Source organism: Cucurbita maxima, unplaced genomic scaffold (assembly GCF_002738345.1).
Source record: "Cucurbita maxima cultivar Rimu unplaced genomic scaffold, Cmax_1.0 Cma_Scf00012, whole genome shotgun sequence".
Taxonomy (NCBI): Eukaryota; Viridiplantae; Streptophyta; class Magnoliopsida; order Cucurbitales; family Cucurbitaceae; genus Cucurbita; species Cucurbita maxima.
Window position 1 is genome coordinate 4,257,100 of NW_019272028.1, and position 23,079 is coordinate 4,280,178.

A 23,079-nucleotide genomic window follows, 5' to 3' on the forward strand; every position below is an offset into this window, starting at 1 on the left:
GGGGGGGTGTGGAGCTGACAGGGAAGGAAGGAAGGAAGGAGGGAGGGAGGGAGGGAGGCAATTGCCCTCCTTTGAATTTATATGAATATACTCAAGATTTTGTAGCTTTTCCTTTGAATGGCCGTATAGATTATATTTAAAAGGTTAGGAGGTAAAAATTTGTATGTTCCACCTTTGCAGGTGACGGAATTCGGCTCCGATGTGATCTCCGGCACGGAACAGGGAAGCGGAGAGTACTTTGTGAGGATCGGCGTCGGCAGCCCGCCGAGGAGCCAATACGTGGTGATTGATTCCGGCAGCGACATTGTTTGGGTGCAATGCCAGCCCTGCAGCGAATGCTACCAACAATCTGACCCGGTGTTCGACCCGGCTAGTTCCGCCTCCTACGCTGGGATCTCCTGCGATTCGTCGGTATGCGGCCGTCTCGACAACGCCGGCTGCAACGACGGCCGGTGCCGGTACGAGGTGTCGTATGGTGACGGCTCCTACACCCGCGGCAATCTCGCTCTAGAAACCCTAACTTTCGGCCGAGTTTTGATCCGAAACATCGCGATTGGATGCGGTCATATGAACCGTGGAATGTTCGTAGGAGCCGCCGGGTTGCTTGGCCTCGGTGGCGGAGCCATGTCGTTCGTTGGCCAACTCGGCGGCCAGACCGGCGGCGCGTTCAGCTACTGCTTGGTGAGTCGAGGAACCGAGTCCACTGGAACGCTGGAGTTCGGCCGCAGTGCTATGCCGGTAGGCGGCGCGTGGGTTCCCTTAATCAGAAATCCACGCGCTCCAAGTTTCTACTACGTAGGCCTTTCAGGTCTCGGAGTCGGAGGGATCCGAGTTCCAATACCAGAACAGATCTTCGAACTCACCGATCTAGGGTACGGCGGCGTGGTGATGGACACCGGCACCGCCGTGACGAGACTGCCAGTGCCGGCATACGAAGCATTTCGAGACACTTTCATAGGGCAAACGGCGAACCTACCACGATCGCGCGAGGTATCGATCTTCGACACGTGCTACGATCTTAACGGGTTCGTATCAGTTAGGGTACCGACGGTATCATTCTACTTCTCCGGCGGGCCGATACTGACGCTTCCGGCGAGAAACTTTCTGATTCCGGTGGACGGAGAAGGGACATTTTGCTTCGCATTTGCAGCATCGCCGTCGGGATTGTCGATAATCGGGAACATCCAACAAGAAGGGATTCAAATCTCCGTTGATGGAGCTAATGGGTTTGTGGGATTTGGGCCAAGTATTTGTTAATTAATCAAAATTCAAAGGGCAAATCTGTCATTTTGAATAGTTTCTCTTTTTTTTTAATTTAATTTAATTTTTTTTAGTTCAATAATTGGAAACGGGCAAGCGAATAGTAGACAAACACGGCTAAACTACAATCTTATCCCTAAACAATGCTCGGTTTCATTTTTTAGGTTAAAGTATAAGCTCGATGCTAAAAAATATCATGTTTAGTAAGTCCCCCACTCCGAAAATGTTTGTAACACGTCAACTTTAGTACAGTAACTAATAAAACTATCTACTTTCAATTATATGTACATATGTCCAGTGGACTTGCCCCGAACAGGATGGATAATCACAGCAGAAAACATGATAGACGGAGTAGGTAAACAAGGTCGGGTAGGAACTCTCTAATTTTATGTCTAAATAGATTTGCTCTCCTTACATAATCACTAAAAAAACACAATTTACGTGAAAAACTAAAAAAAACCCGAACCCACCAAAAAGGAACTCCACTATAAAAATTATTACCATCACACAAAATATTTTTTCCGAACTAATAACAAAAAAAAAAAAAACCATTTTTTTTCAATATTTTACAAAAACTATGGCCGCTTAAGCTCTTTCTCTTTAAGGTTTTCTCTCAAGGAATGTTTCGTTTCCCTCTCCAACCGATGTGAGCTCTCACAAAAACCCTGATAGTAACTTTAGATTTAAACGAAGAGTCGAAAAGGGGTTAACCGTGGTTAAAGAAAGGGTCAAACATTAGCAATGGAAAAACGAAAGAGGATGTCCAACAGCTCAAGCTCACTGCTAGTAGATATTGTCTTTCTTTTTCAGGGGTTCCTCTCAAAGAATGTTTCGTTCTCCTCTCCAATCGATGAGAGCTGTCACAAAAATCCTGATCGAGATCGAAAAAAGTAACTTTAAATTCTCCTCTCCAATCGATGAGAGCTGTCACAAAAATCCTGATCGAGATCGAAAAAAGTAACTTTAAATTTAAACGAAGAGTCGAAAAGGGGTTAACCGTGGTTAAAGAAAGGGTCAAACATTAGCAATGGAAAAACGAAAGAGGATGTCCAACAGCTCAAGCTCACTGCTACTAGATATTGTCTTTCTTTTTCAGGGGTTCCTCTCAAAGAATGTTTCATTCTCCTCTCCAATCGATGAGAGCTGTCACAAAAATCCTGATCGAGATCGAAAAAAGTAACTTTAAATTTAAACGAAGAGTCGAAAAGGGGTTAACCGTGGTTAAAGAAAGGGTCAAACATTAGCAATGGAAAAATGAAAGAGGATGTCCAACAGCTCAAACTCACTACTAGTAGATATTGTCTTTCTTTTTCAGGGGTTCCTCTCAAAAAATGTTTCGTTCTTCTCTCCAACCGATGAGAGTTCTCACAAAAATCATGATCGAGATCGAAAAAAGTAACTTTAAATTTAAACGAAGAGTCGAAAAGGGGTTAACCGTGGTTAAAGAAAGGGTCAAACATTAGCAATGGAAAAATGAAAGAGGATGTCCAACAGCTCAAGCTGACTACTAGTAGATATTGTCTTTCTTTTTCAGGGGTTCCTCTCAAAAAATGTTTCGTTCTTCTCTCCAACCGATGAGAGCTCTCACAAAAATCATGATCGAGATCGAAAAAAGTAACTTTAAATTTAACCGAAGAGTCGAAAAAGAGTTAACCATGGGTAAAAGAAAGTCACATTGGCAATGTAAAGTGGGTCAAAAAGAGTGGGCAAAAAGGAGATGTGAATAAAAAAAAATTAGGATATTTGAGCAGTAAGGTTCCAAGAGATCCCTTTAAGCTTTTAACTTATTATAAATAATAAATAAATAAATAAATAATTGAAGGTCTTGAAATGATGAAGTAAGGGAGCCACCACTAAGGTACACATGTGAAGCCATCACTAGGAGCTTTGGTCTGCCTTTGAACTTCATTCAAGTAATGAGCTTTTGTAAAGCCATTTGCTTTTTCCTCTTTTTATGACATTGTGAAATCAACCTTCATTACTTTTGTCGCCCCTTTTTTCGTTCGAGACGAGTTAAACGATTAGGCATCGCATACATTTATACGTTCGTGATTAAAAAAACGTCGAGTGTCGAAGTCTTGGAGAGATGTCTTTGGAAAATCTACTAGGTACCCGAGATAAGAATGATTTCGTTATTAGTTTTCTGAGTGTTGATGTGTGTTAGACATTTGAATTCTCGGTCAAATTCAAAAAGCCAAAAATAAGCTTTTAAAAACATGTTTTTTCCGCTTGAATTCGTAGGTCGAATAATGAGACCATAGTAATCGGATTTAGCCTGTCAGATTTAAGGGTGTTCAAATGATTTGAGAACCCGACCAATTTGGACTACCTAAACCAAACCATAAGTTAAGACTTTTTTTTTTTTTTTTTTTTTAATTTTGGGTAGAGTTTAGGGTTTAGGGTTTAACTAACGAGCCCGACCCTAACTTGAAAACAAAAAAATTAGGGTCGGGCTTGTTAGTTAACATTTTTTTTTTTTTTTGACAGTATCAACCTAACCAAACCGTAAATAGGGTTACAACTCAACTTTATCATTTAAGATTATTATGAAAATTAAAATATTTGACGTTTATAATCTGTGGTAACTTTGAACCCTAATCAAACACCTAAAAATGCACAAATTGGAGTTGGGGATACCTCTATTTTTAGATTGAATTGGGTTGAAGCCCCAAGTCTATCGATGACAGATATTGTCTGTTTTAGCCCGCTGCATTTTGTCATAGCCTCACAGTTCTAAAATTCGTTTACCAGAGAGGTTTCCACACCCTTATAAGGAATATTTCGTTCTCCTATGCAACCGATGTGAGATCTCACAATCCACCCCACTTGGAGGCCCTATATCCTCGCTAGCACACTACCTGATTTGGTTTCTGATATCATTTGTAACACCCCAGGTCCACTATTAGCAGATATTGTCCGTTTTAGCCCGTTACATATGACCGTCAGCCTCATGGTTTTAAAACGTGTCTATTAGGGAGAGGTTTCCACACTTTTATAATAAATGTTTAGTTCTCTCTCTGAGCCCTTCAAAAAACCTAAAATTTCGGATTGGTCCATAAGTTTTCTCCAATCCAACTCAACCCGTGCGCAATCCCTAATCAAACAAATGTTGAACCATCATAGATGTTTGAAATATCGACCTAAATATCGACACGTATTGAAAATTAAATATAAACAAAATAAGGTAAAAAAGAGTGATGTTAACAATAGTGACCACTTAATTCCCATATTTACTTTATGTCCCAAAAGGTTAAAATTTGCCCAAGAAATTTGTGAAAGGAGAAGGAATCAAATAAAGGCAATGTGTAAGCTTTAGTCAGAATCAATCAAAGGATCATTTTGGATATACAAATAAAATACTTTCATTTTCTCCCACATTTAATTGTTACTCAAATATGACGTCATTTTTACATCTAAATTCTAATGCAAATAGTAAAAAAATAATTACCTTTATTTAGAAGGGCAATATTGTCCAAACACATCCCGATGGGACGGATGACCTGAAGAATATCTGATTAATGAAGAAAGAAGAGGGGAAAGTTTTTTTCTTAGACAGCTAAATGGGGACTGGGACGAAAATTATATTATCTATCCTCATTCTCGACCCTAATTCTTTCCCAATTCTCGCCCGGTCCTATGCTGCTCTATATATATATATTTCTTAATATAAATTATATTAGAAAATGAAAATTATTTTTTTGAAAATTATTTAAAAGGTATATATTGGTCAAAAAAAAAAATCAAAGGAAAACTCAACTTTTGATGATAATGGGTTATTATCCAAAGTTTGTGAAAGGTTATTTATGGCATGATTGCTTGGTCCCTCGTGGAGGGATTAAAGGACCAATTTGACTTAGCCACCTAATAAACGCGCTATGGTAGCTATTCATGTGGCTCGAACCTTTTGATTACGAGAGTTCTTACCAATTTTTTTTTGTTTAATTTAGACTTTTAACTGGTTGGTTGAAGACATACTGACTAAACTAGTTACGCTAAGCTCAAATTGGTAAAAACATGTCACTATCAAAAGAGTCTACTTACCTATCGATTTTAGAGTTTAAAACAATAAGAGGTGGTGGAGGAAACAAGGTCGGGTTCGTATTTTGTAATTTTGGACATCTCTAGAACCACATTGCATGTCTGAATAATTCCTTTTGACCATAATATCCATATGGTACATGAACAGTACATCCTATGTGAATCCACAACGTTAACCCTATTTAAACAAAGTTACCTTAGAAAATCTCTGATAAGCCTCTTTCAAACCAATTTCACACCCGGACAAATCTTCACTAAATCAAGCACATAAAATAGACCAAGGGTGCCTAAACGAGTCTGATTAAATCAAGCACACGAAGGTGAGAAATGAACCGAACCATGTTAGATCGAGTTGAGTTCATTATTTAATAAGAATTATTTGAATTGAAAAAATTTACAACTACATCTAAAAAATGTCTCGATCCTATCCAACTCAACCTCAAACACCCATAACAATTATGTGATATTGCCCGTCGTACACTAGGCACGGTTGAGGTGGAATCCATCTCGATCTCTTGTAAACATGTCTCCCCATTTCCTATGCCAACCCGATTTACTTTTCTTTATTTGTTATTACTCATAGATAATATTATTTTGTTTCTAAATTTGATCTTCAATGTTTTTTTTTTTTTTTTTTTTTGGTAATGTATAATTATTTTTTAAAAGTGTTAATTTAAAAATCTTTAAAAGTTTCATCCAAGCCCAAGCTCAAGACCAATCGCAAGCCCAATTCTGGGTTTATTCAAGGCCCAATAACCCAGCCCAAGTTTATCTAAGGCCCAACAAACCGAGCCCAGGTTTATCAAAGGCCCATTTGACGGGAGTATGAATTTGGAACGTCGATACAAAATTGTATAAAATCAACGGTAGAAGATTGATCCAAGTCAGAGATCTTCGTGAAACGATATAAAAATGCGAGGATTAAGGGCGCGCCAAAATTTAGATAATAGTGGCCACTTGATTTTTCAACCGCGAAAGACTTCCCATTACCATCAGTTCTGCATTTTCGGAGTCACCGATTCAGCGGCGGAGGAGGAAATGGCCGTTCGAAGATCGTCGAGTTCGAGGAAGAGAGTGGATGCTGCTCCCTCCGATGCCGCCACCACTGGTCCTTCCCTTGTGAGAGCCAAAGACGGCAGTGCTTTTGCTCGATGGTGCGTGTTTCTTTCCATTTTCTCTATGGATGTTATGGTTTATACACCGACTGGTTGGAGAGCTAAAGAGGACGCCTGAATCTTGTTTTCTTTATGCTTTGATTTCTACGTTGGTTGAATCGGCGTCTGTGTTACACTTTTGTAACACTCCATTTCTTCGAATATTTTCGGAACAAGTTGTGTTTGGAGTGATTTTTGCTTTGGCATTGATAATGTAAGCCTTTTTGCTTGCGTCTTAATCCGATTGTGTTTTAAAGTTGAATGAAATATTTGCTTTCGTTATGAACGTTCTTGTTGATGTACGATTATTTCTTACCTTTATAACTTGGCGTGTTTTTACTGCTTTTGTTTTTTGTTGGTTCCATTGGTGTGTTCGTACTGTACATTCATAATGTTCCATTTCTTCGATTATTGTCGGAAGAGATTATGGTTTACGGTGTTTTCCTTATTGTTTGTTGTTCATTCAACAATAATGTGTGGTTTTCTGTTCGCATTTTTAGTTTGAATTTGATAGTTAATGAAAACATCGTTAAGTTTCTTGACAATGGAAGAATCTGATTTCTCTGATTTGAATGGTTGATTTCTGGCTGTTACAGTGATGAGTGTGGCAAAAGTGTTCCGGCCGCCCTAATCAGCATGCACAGCTGTAGCCTCGATACTAAAATTAGAATGAATTTAGGTAATATCCGTGTGGATTCGTGAATATTTTTTTTTCTTTGGGATTCTTTTCTGATTTGGAACTCTTACTGTTCTCGTTTCCTGTAGAGGCTCAGACTGTCGAGAAGCAAACTCAAGCTAAAAAGCCAGCTGAAAGGTGTCTTATCGGTCGCTATGCTCCTCTCTCTGCATGTTTTTCTTTATTCTTACCTGATTGAGCTGATGTTTTGAGTTAAATTAACTACAGGAAAAGATCAGCACCATCGGAACCAAAAGCCACTAAATCCAAAACGGACAAGAGGAAGAAGAAAAACAAAGATCCAAATGCCCCCAAGCGCCCTCCTACAGCCTTCTTTATCTTCATGTATGCAAATTTCCCTCATTCCTTCTGCTCTCAATTGTCAGAATCATTAGATTTATACAGTGTTATTTTCTATTTACTTGAATTTTAACTGAATTTCAAGTAATTGTAATACTTCAGGGACGACTACAGAAAGTCATTTAAAGAAGCAAATCCTGATTCTAAAGGTGTTAAAGAGGTTAGCAAAGACCCATATCATTTTGTGCATATCATTTTGTGCAGTAACTGTGAGATCCCACATCAATTGGAGATCTATATGAGTGCTAGTGAGGATGTCCGGACTCGAAGAGGGTGGAATGTGAGACCTCACATTGGTCAGAGAGAGAAATAAAATATTCTTTATAAGGGTGTGAAAATCTCAACCTAGCAGACAGGTTTTAAAAACCTTGGAAGCCTGAAAGGAAAAGTTTAAATAGGATAGTATTTGTTAGCGATGGACTTAGGTTGTTATAGTACATGCTCAAATTATTGGATGCTCGGTCTCCTGATTGAGTATTTCAATCTTTTCAGGTTGCAAAGGAGGGCGGTGAGAAATGGAAATCAATGACTGATGAAGTGAGTTAGATCACTTGCCATCTAAAAGCACGTCTATGTTTATGAATTGTGTCATCTAAAACTCAAATTGATTAACAGGAGAAGAAGCCTTACCAGGATAAAGCTGCTGAGCTGAAAGCAGAGTACAAAAAAGCCTTGGAAACCCAAAACGCTGAGAACGAAGATGTGAGATTTGAGCTCTCAACTGTCTGAATCTGTTTGATTATTCATTCAAATGCTAATGTGGGATCTTTGTTCAGGATGAGAAAGACACAGAAGAGGTTGCAGAGAGGGAGGCAGAGGAAGTAACAGATGAGTAAAACAGCTAGAAACAGCTTCATCGCTTGGTTCCTTTTGTAAATTCTCTAATTTAACCAAAAACCGCCTACGCAAATATAGTACAAATGCTTATTAGTGTTCGACCCCACATCGATAAGCTTCTTCTTAGCATACACGTTTTTGAAACTAAAAGATATTAGTCGCTAATGGGGTTGGGCTTTTGTAAAACTTTTCGGCCTTTTCTGACAGTTTTATGGCCGCCATTTGTTTGAACGATATCATATTTTGGTGCATGTTCTTGGAATATGCGACTATAATTGGACGTACACACCTTTGTCAGCATTATAACAATTTTTCTTAGAAGCCAAATATTTCATCCATTTATTACATACTATTTTTTAAATTAAAAAAATGGGCATATTTATATATTTCATCTCTCTTATAAGCATATATGTATGAAGTTCAAAAACAATTTTGGTTGTTTTGTAAAAGAATTCAAGAACTTTTTGGATGGAAAATGCACTTTTGTTTAAATACTAATAATTAGGGAGCATGCTCTTGATTGAAGAAAATTCAACATCAATTACCCAATTTGCAGCTTGCGTGAATAAAAGAAGAGATTCTAAACAAGTTACGGAAAAATTGTAGTGATTTTTATATACACGGCTTTGGAGAGTCAAAAACAGAACATGTTTGAGAGGTATGGTATATTCTTCCACTTATTATCCCACTCGATTGATAACTAATAAAAAAAATAACTCAAAATATTTTAATTATAAATCCATGAGTTTATAAGTAAAGGAATACATTTCCGTTAGTAACAAAGTCTTTTAGGGAAATTCAAACCAAATTCATGAGAACTTATGCTCAAAGTGGACAATATCATACTATTGAGAAGATCCATGATTCTTAAAACAGGGTAACAAAGTCCTATCCTAAACTTAGTCATGACAATAGAATCTCAAAATATCTAACAAAGAATTGTAAGCCTCAAAGATGTAGTCAAAAGTGACTAAAGTGTCTAACAAATGGTGTACTTTGTTCGAGGGCTCGAGAGAAAGGAGCCGAGTCTTGATTAAGGGAAGACTATTCGAGAGCTCCATAAGCCTCAAGGGCTACTTATAGTGTACTTTGTTCAAAGGGAGGATTGATCATGGATTTATAAGTAAAGGAATACATCTATGATACCTTTTGGGGAAGTCTAAAGCAAAATCATGAGAGCTTATACTCATATTCAAAGTGGACAATATTATACCATTGTGAAGATCCGTGATTCCTAACATATACTAACATCGAATAATCATTTATGTTAATCATTGAAGCAAATGGGCGACAACTTCAATTATGATGCTAATGAACTTCATTTATGATCAAACAACACCCAAGTTTTATTATATCAACATCAGATGCAAGCAACACAGCCATGGAATGTTCTTCACAAAACTCTATTTATGAACACAATTGATATGACTAATTAATATCAAAACATAGTGAAGATTTAGTTTCTCTTACCTTACAAGCCCCAAGTTGAGGATTCCCCATGATGTGTTGGTCCATGTCCTCTCTTTGGCTTTCATCAACAGCACTCTTCCCCAAGCAATCCAGCCATCCCATGGCATCCTCTTGTCCCAAGCGCTGCCCCATTCAAGCATCAGCCTCACCCCTTCCTCGGCCTCCTTTTCAGCCTCCTCAAACCGCCCTTTCCCCAAATACAGCTGCGCCAACGCCACATGCGGCTCACCAACAAACGGATTCTTCTCCACACATCTCAACAGCAATTCCTCAGTTCTTTCAGATGTTTTGCAAATACCTTCCCAGTATGAATCCCTTGCTGTAATTTGATCCTCTGCGTCAAGAATTCTTGTGCAGTTACTGAAAATTGGGGGAATTACTAGGTCTAAATCCTCGTCTCTATCTGTTTTGTGCCCCAATTCGCCGTTTCGCTTTCTCTGTGCGATTAAAATGGCTTCCTCTCTCGCAATTAAGGAGTAGATCGCTCCCATTCTTGATGAGGAGTTCATCCATAGTCCAGGCTTGCCGTTTCCAGGCCAGAGAGATGTGTAATTATTACCTGTGAATTCGAGACGTCCGTTGGAGTTTTCGAACAACAAATCTTGAAATCCGAAGAGTTGATCGCTGAAATCGGCTATCGTCATCATGAGGAAAATCGCAACCACTCGCCTCGAAACCATCACGTCTTCTCCGGTTTTGATGTGCTTCACGGTTATGCCATCGGCTGGAAGAATCGACTGCAGTTTCTTTCTCCAGGTTTCATCGTCGTTGAAATGTCCGTTTTCCACGGCGTTCTTCAGCGATGCCTCGGAAACTTTGAGATGCTCGACGAGTTCCGAATCGGAGTAGCGGAAAAGAAGATCGTCATGAATTAGATGCTGCCGAGGAACGATACAAAACAGATGAATCAATCTCTCCGCCGCCTCACCGACATGGCCACGAACAATATCGCGGCCGGTAGATGGATCGAAAATCGCAAGATTGACGTAGGAATTGGAATACGCAGAGTGGAAGAGGCCGCACAAACAAACCGGCTCTTGAGCTTTCCAGATTTTGAGAATTCGGTAGATATCAACGAGGTGATCGAGGAAGGTGCCGTGCTTGTGCCAACACTCGCCGGCACCGACGGAACGGAGGATAGAGATGAGAGAGGGAAGGTTCGTGTTTACCTTTTCAAGTTCACCGCGAAGGAAAGGACGAACAGAGCATAAAAGAGCATCAAGGTGGCTATTCTCCGGCGACGATGAATTGGAGGAAGACGACGGCATGCTGATTTGAATTGTGAAAGAATAGCTTCCACCGGAGCTGAACCGGAGACGGCCGCCAGAAAAAATGAAGAAGAAGAACGAAGAGGCGTAGGCGTATTGATATTGGATATGGATTTGATGATTTTGTTTCTACAAGACCGATTTGGGTTTATGGCTTATGCTTTTTATATATATATATCGCAAAAATATGTATTTTTTATCTTTTAAAATAAAAAAAAATGTGTTAAAAAAGAATCTATAATTTAAAAGCTTGATCAGATCGTACCATTTAAGTTGAATTTTTATTTTTTATTTTTTATTTTTAATTGAATTGTGTTCACACAAAGAAAAACTTTTCTAAAATTAATTTAATTTGAAACCAGAATTTGTGTTTAATTAAAAAAATTGTTTATGCATATATTTATTTTAATTTGATGAATTGAATTAAAGTAACCGAAATTAATTTGAATGTATCTTAAAAACACACTATTGATATTCAAAAGTCAATGATTCGATCTCTATCTATTATATGAACTAAAAAAAATTATATATTTCGTGAGACTGTCTTGTAATGTGAAAGTTGGTTGCCGAAACTACTTAAGGGTTTTGATTAATAAATTTTGATTGAATTAAACCGAACAATTTGATTCTAATTTGCTTTTATATTTTTAAAAATATATATTTCTGTTAAAATAAAAAATAAAATTTGGTAAGCGGATGCATAAAAATTAGAAATTGCATGCTCATAATATTATTTGTAACTATATTTCAAAATTTCAGGATAAAAGTGAAACTTTTCTCATCAAAATTAAGAGAGATTATACCTTTTAAAATGATTTTTGAGGTTTTTTTTTTTTTTTTTTTTTTTTTTTTGAAAATTTCTCAATTATTGCTTCTTGTTGTTTATAAAAACGTACTACTTTTGGTCTATAAACTCTCTCGGAAATAACAATTTAGTCCCCAACTTTTGTATCTTCTATTTTGTAACGAAACAAAACCAAATAAAAATAGTTATAAATTTAAATGAACCGTCTAAGTTTGCTTTGGTTACATAAACTCTTGTAAAAATAACAATTTAGTCCCGAATTTTTGTATTTTCTATTTTGTACCAAAATAAAACAAAATAAAAATAGTTATAAATTTAAATAAACGGTTTAAGTTTGATGCACTTATGAAAGTTTAAGATCTCTGAAGAGTCCACGTAGCTTTAGAGAGAGAAAGAGAGAGTAGAAGAACATGGTAAGATACAAATCCAATGGTACCTAAATAATTTGGTTGTCACGTAGGACAGATACACAAATTTTATCCTCTTTCTTTTAGAAAACTAATATTTATACGACCTGAGACCTGAACCCAAAGTATTGAAGTCAATAAGTGTTTTTTTAAAAGCCATTAAAGCCAATAAACAACTCTCACAACAAAATATTTACAATAAAAGAACTTCCTAGAAATGGTCTAAACAATATCAAACAAACCCATCTAAATCCTCTATCCCACTGAACAGAAGAATCTGAATTGCCTAGTCCATATCTTGGCACTACAAAACCTTTTCTTTCTTTCTTTTTCGTGTTCTAACTATTGTAACGTGCGTGTGAGCGTGCGTGTCTGTGTGAGCTACCCACTGCAAATATAATGAGAATCATGCGACTATAATCTTTTTAAGGAAATATAGATTTCTCGAGACATATATATACATACAAAAATATTTTCACTATGGTGATGAGACGATATGCAAAATCTCGACCCATCAACTCGCTTTATGATTTCTTTTTCTTATCATCATGTTTGACAAGCTGAACAGGAGCTGCTGGAATTCTAATCCACCATTCCCTTCCCCGTCTAATCCATTTGTAACTGGTTTCCTTCCTGTATGGCATTTCCCTTGTATATGCCTCTACTAATGCTAGCATAATTATGTACTTAAATGGCATAAATACTAAAACAAAAGCTGCAAAAACCAGCACTACAGCAACCATGTCCGTCTCCTGCAACAAAGATCAAGGGATTACAAGCTTATATATACAGGAAATATGAGACTTAATGACATGTGAAAAGTGCAAAAACACTAAAGGCTAAAGGCCAAATATTTCTTAAGCTTACATAAAAAAAAAAACAAAAGAATCATAGAAATAGAGATTATTATATTATGATGGAGGATTTTTTTTAGTGTAATGAATGTGGGGGTGGGGATGGAAACATCCATGATATGAACTAAGGCATCTCGATCATGTAATATTAATGCCACGTTAAGAAGAATCCAGCTTCATTTATGGAACAAATACTTCAAGATACTTCAAGTGCGGCTTCATTTATTCTTAGATGGTTACAAATTTATGATAGATGATAATTTATAGTTATGGTGTTTCTTTAATGTATTTTAAGGATTATTTACATAGTAGCTAATTATGGTCATAAAGTATACATCGTGGTTAATTATGGTCATAAAATATAAAAGTTACAACTCTTGGAATGCCTCATGGAAGGTTAAGGGTTTTAATTATGAGGCTATATAACGCCATGTATATTGTCTTTGTAAAATAGACTCGAAAAATGTAGTAAAATGAGCATTTGTGCTTTCTTTTACTCAATGGCTAAGTTTCTGTGCAATTCTATATAGTTTAGGTTGCAGGTAGAATCATTCAAGCTTGACATGATTAATCTTACTTGTGAAGTGATTCGAATCTCAAACAAGTGTTCTTACCTTAAGATATTTGATCAATAAAAGAATCTGAATCTTACTTCCCTTGTAGGGATTCCTTATCATTTGGTATAAGAGATTTCCCTCCGATTGATTCCTTATCATTATCATAGCTTTCCCTTCGATTGATTCCTTATCATTTGGTATCAGAGTTTTCCCTTGAATTGATTTCTTATCCTTCCATCTTGAAGGAAGGAATAGCTGTCTTGACCTATAAACTATGTTTATTCCATCCAACCTTTCATGATAAGTGCAGCAATCTCAAGCATATTTTTCTCTTCCTCTCAGTTATTTGTTTTTTTGGACGATTTGGGTAAGGAATGAGATAATTTTTGAAGGGTTGGAAAGGTATTGGGAAGATATGTGTGCTCTGGCTGAGATATGTTTCCTTTGAAGCCTAGTTCTTTATAATTTTTCTTTTTTAAAAAGCACTACAACTGTAGTTAAAAGATAAGGAGAAGCCGCCACCACACACAAACCACCAAAAGTTGAGTAGAAAAAAGGACTCCGAGAGAGAAAACCAAACAAATTTAGAAGCAGACTGGTTGGGTTAAAATATACAAGAATCAGATCATCCTCTTAAGTACTTTCTGGTGAAGAAGATGAAGGAAATAGTCAAATAATCAGATAATGACTTTACTTCAAGGAAACATTCATAATATGTACCTGTGGAAGTACTGCAAATAAGAGAGCTCTTATTTTTAGGAGTAAGATATTCCCGTCTTGGATCAATGCTTCAACTTGAGTGATGACTTCTTGCAAGGTCAGCAACTGTTCTACAGCATTTCGATTAGGGGGGGCCGTGATCCTGTAGGGTTCTAGTGGCTTGCTTTGGCCAAACTTCCGGCGGCAAGTCATGAGAATCGCAAGAGATACTAGAATGCAGGGCAAAATAAACCTTATCCAATTCCTGCATTTCAACATGGAAAATTTCGTTGATCTCCAGCTATTATCACTTCCCACTAAAACTTTGATGTATGGAATGAAGTTGAGAGGTTAATTGAAAGTAAAATCAGAATGTAATAATAGCTAAAACGAGGGGAAAAAATATTAACTAGCCATTCAATTCAAGCTTATCAATCATCATTTGTAAACATCTTATTCAGAAAAGGAATACCAACATTGTCCAAAATCCTAATTGGTGCATTTTGCAAAAAGTATTTGGTAACGGCATACTATCTCTTTGTTTCAAGTCATTTGATCGGTTAGTACTGGTTCCAAGCTCCTGGACATTTTTCAATTGCATCTGTCATTCGCTGAACAACATTAACCAACAAAATTTTCAATTCCTCTCCGAACTGAAATTTGGAGGTCTGAAAGAAGTGCTCAGGATCAATGCTATAATTGCAGAATCTTCAACTTGACTAAGGATCTTCTTTTAACCTTTGGGGATTGGGAGAAGCAATGGACATCTTAAAGGGATTGAGATTGAGGAAGGAGGTGTGGTCTCTGGCCATGTTTCATGCCTCTATTGGTGAGATCCCAGGTCGGTTGGAGAGGAGAACAAAGCATTCTTTATAAGGGTGTGGAAACCTCTCCCTATCAAGCGCATTTTAAAAACCTTGAGGGGAAGTCCAAAGAGGACAATATCTTCTAGCGGTAGACTTGGGCCGTTACAATTGGGGTGTTCGTTTCGAAGGAGAACAAAGCCTTTTTTATTTAGTTAGTTTTGTCTGGCTCCTTCTGTTGGACCCTTTTTTTGGATCTCCCTTCTCATTTTCTTCATCTACCTCAATAGAAGTGTAGTTTTCATAAAATTAAAAAAAGGATTAAAAGAAAGAGAATGAGAAGATCATGTCGTTGTGCTCCAACCAGATGTACCAAAAGACCACAAGCATGAACTCTCAAAGGCTAGAGGACTTTCTTCTGCCCTCTAAGGTTAAAACTGGAGATAAATGCAATAGGTTGTTGATCCTAGCAAATAGAAGCTGAAATTGGCGAGTATCTGGAAATTGTAACCATAGATTGATCAAGAAGTTACAAGAAAGGCATATCATGAAGTTACTTTGCAGAACCACGTAATGGTAAAGCTGCTCCAATGTCCTTTAAATCACAATTTCTTTAGGAAAGTTAAGAGTTGATGGACCTAAGTGGATACAATAAATATCAAAATGAAATGAAAGACCCTTCTATCACTTCTCAGGCTCATCACTAATAAATTTTACTACCAAAAAGCATGAAGATTTATGATTATGCCCGAAAAACTATTATCAATTCCATAATCACTCATGATCAAATGTTCTGAAATCCTATCCACGTAACATGTCTTGACAGATTAAGAACTTAATCCAAACACAGCCTTCAAATAGGTAAAAGTAAAAAAGACCAGCATATTATAGCATGCATATAACTTACAAGCTTTGTTTTGGAACACAGTTATTTATGAGTCAATTAAGCGGCACACCAAGAAATCTATGCTCTATTTCGACACAAGCATGCAAAGCTCCAGAAAATGAGTAGTTACCATATAATAGCGTAGCAAAACAGCAGTAGAAAAAATGTTGATGTGAAAGTGTCTTCCCATGAGGCCAAAATTTGAATATTTCTAGCCAATACCAGAAATGGAAACAACAGTTCCTGGACAGACAGAGAGAAAGATTCAGATCCAAGATACATTCCCAAAGAATTCAATATTTTTCTTTGGTTAATCGTTCAAGCATGCAAAAAATTACCGCCTATCCGGTATTAAATTTATCAATTTGGTTGATACAAACAGAGAAGTGGAGATTGAAATTCCCCATATTTCCTCCAGTATGTAAAATAAAAGAAAAGACACTGAAACATGATAGTGATGATAACAGTTATTGATAAAGAAGATATACAAGTCTAAAAGTTAAATCAATTCTAAATTTTAACTCGATAGCTTGCATATCTTCCAAGTATCTCATAGAAGGAAATTGTTTTCTCCAACAAACTTACCTTCATTACTGCAAGATTTGTATCAATACCCTCCACTTTCACTTTGTCAACAGTTGCTTGTGCAGCTTCAGCCCTGCCTGAATCTGATATTGATTGTCTCACTACAACGTCCAAGGGATTAGTCTCACAAACCCAAACATCTCCAACTAAGACTGCATCGCATTCATAACCTATCTCTTTCTGTAAGGTGAATCCAAGTTGACTTAATGATAGAAGAAAAATTGGAGACAATTGTCGTTGCTGCTTTGCAGGTGGATTCCCAGAAGCATCATGCTGAACACTATCTCTATTTATCAACATCAATCGACTCAAGAGAGTTTCCAAAATTGAATCTCTCCCAGGAAGACTTTCTGTCAGATTAAAAGTGAGTAATGTTCTGTATTGTGATGCAAAAACATGACAAGCATCTTTAACTGCATGAATTCTGAAAATGCCAAAAATTGCCCTTGCAAGTACTTCTGATTTCTGAGTTTCATTAAGATTGTTCTTCCTGATAAACTTATGTGCTCGCAGGACCTCAAGACAGATATCCAACCAATAATCCCGCCGAGAACTGCCTTTGAATTCAGGAAACTCCAAATAAACAGGTTCTATCCTGTAAAGGATCATTAAAGCGTTTAACCATAAAATAAATTAATAAAAATAACCTCAAAGGAAGAGAAAACAAAGATTAGAACCTAGGGACTAGAATATATAAAAGTATATCATATCTATCAAGAGATATCATACACAGATGTTGACTTGTACATAACAGCTTTATCAAATAGACGAGCACCCAATGGTCCTGTAAGTTCAGGTTTTATTTGCTGTTTCATACCAGCTCCCAGATCATATCTAACAGCTTTGTCGTATATACCAACACCCAGTGACTCAAAGTAGAAGGCATGATTGGTCAGTGTCAACCTCCCTGCATGAATAGATAAACCAGATCAAACGCAGATGTGGAGGGAAAACACTTGATGAATATCTTCACCGCAGAGCAATCAAGTGAATACTATATCACACATGTTATGAAACTCCCAACCAATTGGATCCAAAAACCCTTATGAATATGCAAACCCCTAAATCTCAAATGTTACGAAACTCCCGAGAATTCGATGTAACAACCTTATTGAAAAATAAGACTTTTAAATCTAAAATATTCAAGAACACCAAAACAATAAGAAATCACCTCAAGGGAAAGTAAGATTCAGGTTATCTTATTGATCAAATATCTCAAGACAAGAAAATTTATTTGAGATTCAAATCACTCCCCAAGCAAGATTGATCAACTCAAACTTGAATAATTCTAAGCTCGCAATCTAAATTATATAGAATTGCAAAGAAAACTTTCTTTTTACTCTATTTTTCAAGTCTATTTTACAAAGACAACATGGCTTTATATAGCCTCAAAATAAAATCCTTGATCTTCCATGATACATTTCAAGAGTGGTAGCATTCACACTTTATGACCATAATTAACCAGTATATAAATTTAATCTATATACTAATGAAACATGACTTCACTTAATGTGACTAGAGTTTATCTAGTGGTAATTTGAACAACATTTTTTTCACATCTTCCTCGAACTTCATATTACATGATTGAGATGCCTTGATTCATATCGACACAACCCCCGTAAGTTTATTCTTTTGGACTCCTATTGTAGAAAATGTCCAAAAGCATTTCTCTAGGACAAGAATGGTTCCCCCGGGGGATTTCACTATGTCAATGGGACAAGAATGGATCTATGTCAATGAAGTTACATATGTGTGATGGCTCTTGTTGCTGATTTTCTGGTGTTTTTAGGCCAACTTTGAGTAGATTAGAGTAGTTCTAGTGTGAGTTCTGGGGAATTTAAAGTTTCTGGCCAGTTGAAGAGCTTAATTGTGACTCCTTGGTCTTCATACATCTTTTGCAACTTAAGAGCTTTATTGTGACTCCTTGGTAGTTCTAGTGTGAAGAGCTTTATTGGAACTATCTAACCATTTCCTAAAAAGACAAACCAACCTCTCTTCTTTACAGTTACGAGAATCAGAATGCACTTCTTATTCCTTTATCAGAAAAGGTGGTTTTTTTTTATATTATTATTCAAATGCAAGCCAACCATTCATCTTAGACAACGAAAGACTCGATTGAAAAAATTACAATTTAAGCTTTCAAATAGAACTCATTCACCTTTTTTTGCAACTTAAGTTTATTGGAAATAGAGATGAATACACAACGATGGTTCTAACCATTGCACTTGATTCCATAGCAATCTCATGAAAAAGGAAGACTTATCACTTTTCTCCTCCAATTTGAAAGCATCAATCCTTTAGTCACAAAAGAATTAACTACTTTCTACACCACAACTTCCAAAATCTATAATCCAAAAAAAGCTCATAATCTGGGACAAAATCTCCAAAGAGAGAACTATCTACCCTTTCTTAGTCAATAAACAACTATAATCTATCCAACATGAATAATCTATATTTTGACCGACAAAGTAAGGAATGTTGATTTTTTTTTAAAAAAAAAAAAAAAAAAAAAAGGAAAGAAACATGGATTTTTATTCATGGCTCAAAAACTATAATCGACAGAAGGAAACTTGGATCTTAAATTTCAATCTTCAAAATTTAAACGGAGGTAGTTCAATCTGTTTAATCTTGGATTACATTTGTAGAAACAAGACTCACCAGGCCAAGCAGAAATGCCAATATGCTGAAGCACCGGTTGAGTGGGTAGCGTACCCTCAACTTCAAGGACAATTTCTCCTTCGGAAAGATGAAGACTTCCAGTTGATGGGTGCAATCCATGTTTAGTTGCCTTAATAACCCTGCGAAACAGATATCATGATAATCCTTTCCTAAGAGTGATATTAGTCCATAAACTAACTAATTCTGGAACAGAAAAGGTCATGATCCAGAAACAGATAGGTCCCACCTTAAGACTTCTTCAGTGACCATTTGATATTCACAAAAAAAATAAAATTAATATACAATAGTTGCAATATATTTCTGTTGCAAGGTGCAATTATCATACACTACACACAAGCTTGAATGTAACCGCATGTAATATAAAAACCCGAACATTAAACGACAATCATTCTAACAATGCTGCAGAAGCATAAACAGAGCAAAAGCGGATTAAATAATACTTTACTGAACCAAAAACATGAATCCAGAACTGACTAAAATCAACTTTCATTAAAGAAACAAAAAACTAATCTTAAAAGAACAAACTTCAAAATACAAGATCATAAAATCCAAGGCGTATGTTTGATAACGATTTCATTTTCTGTTTTATGTAGAACAAAAACTGTATTTCACACATTTAAAGCTTTCTTAACTAAACCTGTATAAGTTGGAGAAACGATTTCGATCACATGTATAAAATCACACAATTGTCACACTAACGAAGCAAGTTCTTACTTTTCAAGACTTCTTATATACTTGTCAAAGACAAGAAAATGGAGTCGGTGACTTGAAGAACTCGTTAAAGAGTCAAAAAGATTGTGAACAGTTATGAGATCGGCAAGCACAATGCAAGCAGGAGCTATCCGTGCAAAAGCTTCTCGTCCAACAGTTTTCTTGTCATCAACCTGATCGTCATAATACAAGAGTTCTAAAAACTAGTAACTCAAAATCTCCGTCAATGCTAGCAAAACAATCTTCAAAGTACCCACCCTAGACATGAGATAACATAAGTGCCTATCAAGTTGCAGATAAGAAAACAAGAACGTTATGAACCCGAACAGCCATGTTTTTAGAATTTGAATAAAATAGTGACCACTCTTCCTTATCCTCTACTCCCTCATTTACTGCAAGAAGCAGTTTCCTACAGTTGGAAAGAGGATTTAGAAACACTATCAATTTCTTCTCTCCCTCTTATTTTACTATCTTTGTAAATGATTTTTTTTAAAAAAAAAAAAAAACTAAAACCTAAAATTATCCCAAATTCCGCCCCTCCGCATTCCATCTCCAACCCCACGAGAAAAAAGAAAGATGCATTTAAGTTATAATCTCACTCTATCTTACTAAATATCAATGGAGTATAATAATGGTAGACTGTCTCACTTGCGGCAGTGGTTCGGTTTCACTACCAGGGCACTCCCAAGCGAGCATCATGTCGTATGTCAAGCGACGAAAATCCTTGTCACTTAAATAATCTGTACGTCTATTCATTGAATAGAGTGTTTGGTATGAGCAAAATTCCAACAAACTTCTAGAATAAGTTTCGGGTTCCTTATTAGCTTCAGGTTGCTCTGAATCAAAAATGTGTTGCATTTCTTCAATTGACGTTTGAAGAATCCTGCATGACAGAATTGCCTTTAGATGCATTAAATGACGATGACATAAAAGCTGAAGTCAATGTCGAGTTGTGGAGATTGCATAACAAATGCTGAATCCAAACTATGCCTTCAATATGACATGCAACATATCTTTAAAAGCGCTTAAATTATTGAAATCCTCTGGCTAAAAATGTGTAAACTGTGCAATAATGCAATAGTTAATGAAGAAGAACAAGAGGAAGTGATTAGTTTGATAGATATGCCTAATTTGAATGGACGGGCTTCACACATACTCGCATTATTGTCCAAGGATCATGAGTGCAGCGATTGATTATTAATAGTCATATTCGAGTTCTTCCGCAGTAACTAGAAAAATTCCCGAGAATCAGTCATTTTCACATGATGAACAACTAATCATCCTACTTCAAATCACACGTTAGAACAACTTTTACTCAAGTAAATCACCAGTACGGTAGCATTTTATCATCACGCATGAATAACAGTCATAGTATCAGAAAATAGATGGTAAACACATCAAATTTTGAAGAAAAATAGCAGCTGATATTGTAAGATAAAGTCTTTAGCATTAACATTACAATGCATGCAAACTCGTGCAGAAATATACAAGATAACAGCAAAGAAAACATTCGACCAATACAAAAATGAAGGAATACTTGGAACAACGAGCGACAACAGAATTTGCGAAGGAAGAGAGCTGAGGGATGGAATAAGGAGAATCGTCTCCATTCTTCGTTTTTTTGCGGTGAAAGATGGATCTGAATGTGTTCGGTTGGTTCTTTTTCAAGGTCTCGAATCCTGTACTTTTCACTTTCTTCACCATTATCTCGTGGAAACCAGATATTTGTCCAATTTAAGAAATTGTTGAATGAGCAATTACAAATTCAAGAAATGGATTGATCGAGAGATGATTTGCTCGATCCCTGTAACCTTCACTTTCTTCACCATTACCTCGCGGAAACCGGATATTTGTCCAGTTTAATTCGAAATTGTTGAATGAACAATTACAAATTGAAGAAATGGATTGATCGAGAGAGATGATTTGAACCTGTTCGTAGTCAATGTTCCTCCGGTTCAGCCTCTCACATTATTCTTCCTCGAATCATCTGCTCTAATTTTCGTCATGGAATGATCACATGCATTATTTCTTTCGTAAATCCTATGGTTTTAAAATTTTAAATTTTGTTTGGATGGATTAGTGATCCAACTCAATTCTCTATTCTGAATTAAAATATCATAAAACTCAAATATTAAATATTAAATATTCACCGTTTACATCACAAATATTCTTAATTTTAATAATAAAAATAGGTCTGGATCTTTAAATAAAACTCAATTTATTATTTCCAAAAATTCGACCGAACTCAAATCTAAAAAAAAATTATTTTAACCCGATCTTTATAATTTGAGTTAGTTCCGAGTTTTAGGTTCACGTGTCATTTGAGTTGACACTCGTAATTTAATCAAATTTTATAAATATCTTTTTCTTAATTCAAATATTTAATATTTTGATCATATATAATGTTTAACCGGTTAAACTATGCTTAAATTGATTTATAATTGTGTATTACATTACATATCATACATTAAAGTGAGCTTACTCAATGATAATTGAATTGTTCGTTCTTTTCATGAAGTTGAAAATTCACATTGTCAAAAAAAAATGTTATCAATTTAAAAGAATATTTATATTAATTCAATTACTCATGACATTTCATAAATGTTTCAAAATTATCATTAAAATATAAGATTTTTAGAATTTTGAACGATCAATATAGTCGTGACTCATACGCTTTATCTGGATTAATTTTTTAATTTTAATAATTTTTTTTATTAATTGCAAAGTAGTTAAACAAAATATTTTAAACTGGTGGAAAAATTTAAACTTATGATCTCTCGGTCGCAAGATCCAATTTTATAGTATTGTGTTATATTTATATTGGCAATTTAATTTTATGATTTAAAAAATGTTTCAATTTAACTATAAAGATTGGATTGGGTTAGATTTTATTCGGTTTGGGTTAGTTAAACTTATAAAAAGTCGAAAATGTTGGGTCAGACGAACTCAAAAATAAGGTTACAATATTTAACATTTGCGGTAGATGTTACCAATGTTAGGGATACATGGTGACTGGTTATACTTAAATTT

General features: G+C 36.0%; 4 protein-coding genes across 5 annotated transcripts in view; 2 read left to right on the forward strand and 2 right to left on the reverse strand.

The window, feature by feature from the left end:
- LOC111487042 (protein ASPARTIC PROTEASE IN GUARD CELL 2-like) overlaps positions 1 to 1,339 on the forward strand; it is a 2,914-nt gene extending 1,575 nt beyond the window's left edge. The window contains exon 2 of the mRNA XM_023134257.1: positions 181 to 1,339. Coding sequence (XP_022990025.1) covers positions 181 to 1,257 — 1,077 coding nt within the window. The 3' untranslated portion in view covers positions 1,258 to 1,339. The remainder of the gene's footprint in view (positions 1 to 180) is intronic.
- Positions 1,340 to 6,210: 4,871 nt separating this feature from the next.
- On the forward strand, positions 6,211 to 8,609 carry LOC111487589 (high mobility group B protein 7-like). Its single transcript, XM_023135038.1, has 8 exons — positions 6,211 to 6,452; positions 7,049 to 7,131; positions 7,218 to 7,266; positions 7,357 to 7,473; positions 7,591 to 7,648; positions 7,981 to 8,025; positions 8,104 to 8,190; positions 8,265 to 8,609. The coding sequence occupies exons 1-8, from the start codon at positions 6,211 to 6,213 to the stop codon at positions 8,322 to 8,324; spliced, it is 741 nt and encodes a 246-aa protein (XP_022990806.1). The 3' UTR covers positions 8,325 to 8,609.
- A 1,037-nt stretch (positions 8,610 to 9,646) lies between these two features.
- LOC111487552 lies at positions 9,647 to 11,212 on the reverse strand. The gene has a single exon (XM_023135002.1). The coding sequence runs from the start codon at positions 11,061 to 11,063 to the stop codon at positions 9,792 to 9,794; it is 1,272 nt and encodes a 423-aa protein (XP_022990770.1). The 5' UTR covers positions 11,064 to 11,212; the 3' UTR covers positions 9,647 to 9,791.
- Positions 11,213 to 12,526: 1,314 nt separating this feature from the next.
- LOC111487643 lies at positions 12,527 to 22,076 on the reverse strand. Of its 2 annotated transcripts, none has more exons than XM_023135122.1 (9): positions 21,979 to 22,076; positions 20,698 to 20,932; positions 20,053 to 20,222; positions 19,318 to 19,457; positions 17,389 to 17,566; positions 16,660 to 17,254; positions 16,205 to 16,317; positions 14,407 to 14,650; positions 12,527 to 13,027 (listed from the first exon to the last, which is right to left on the reverse strand). In XM_023135122.1, the coding sequence occupies exons 2-9, from the start codon at positions 20,905 to 20,907 to the stop codon at positions 12,800 to 12,802; spliced, it is 1,878 nt and encodes a 625-aa protein (XP_022990890.1). In that variant the 5' UTR covers positions 20,908 to 20,932; positions 21,979 to 22,076; the 3' UTR covers positions 12,527 to 12,799. The 2 variants fall into 2 exon arrangements, with proteins under 2 accessions (XP_022990890.1, XP_022990889.1); XM_023135121.1 differs by having other exon boundaries at positions 21,587 to 22,076.
- Between the last annotated feature and the right edge of the window lie 1,003 nt (positions 22,077 to 23,079).

Excerpts from the sequence above, each read along its gene's own strand:
- LOC111487589 (XM_023135038.1), top strand. The coding sequence starts at position 6,211 with ATGCGAGGATTAAGGGCGCGCCAAAATTTAGATAATAGTGGCCACTTG. Across the intron at positions 6,453-7,048 it reads GGCAGTGCTTTTGCTCGATG|TGATGAGTGTGGCAAAAGTG; the intron begins GTGCGTGTTTCT and ends TGGCTGTTACAG. Across the intron at positions 8,191-8,264 it reads AAAACGCTGAGAACGAAGAT|GATGAGAAAGACACAGAAGA; the intron begins GTGAGATTTGAG and ends ATCTTTGTTCAG.
- LOC111487643 (XM_023135121.1), bottom strand. The coding sequence starts at position 21,753 with ATGGTGAAGAAAGTGAAAAGTACAGGATTCGAGACCTTGAAAAAGAAC. Across the intron at positions 20,223-20,697 it reads AAACCGAACCACTGCCGCAA|GTTGATGACAAGAAAACTGT; the intron begins GTGAGACAGTCT and ends TATGACGATCAG. Across the intron at positions 17,255-17,388 it reads ATGTACAAGTCAACATCTGT|GATAGAACCTGTTTATTTGG; the intron begins GTATGATATCTC and ends GATCCTTTACAG.
- LOC111487552 (XM_023135002.1), bottom strand. The coding sequence starts at position 11,063 with ATGCCGTCGTCTTCCTCCAATTCATCGTCGCCGGAGAATAGCCACCTT.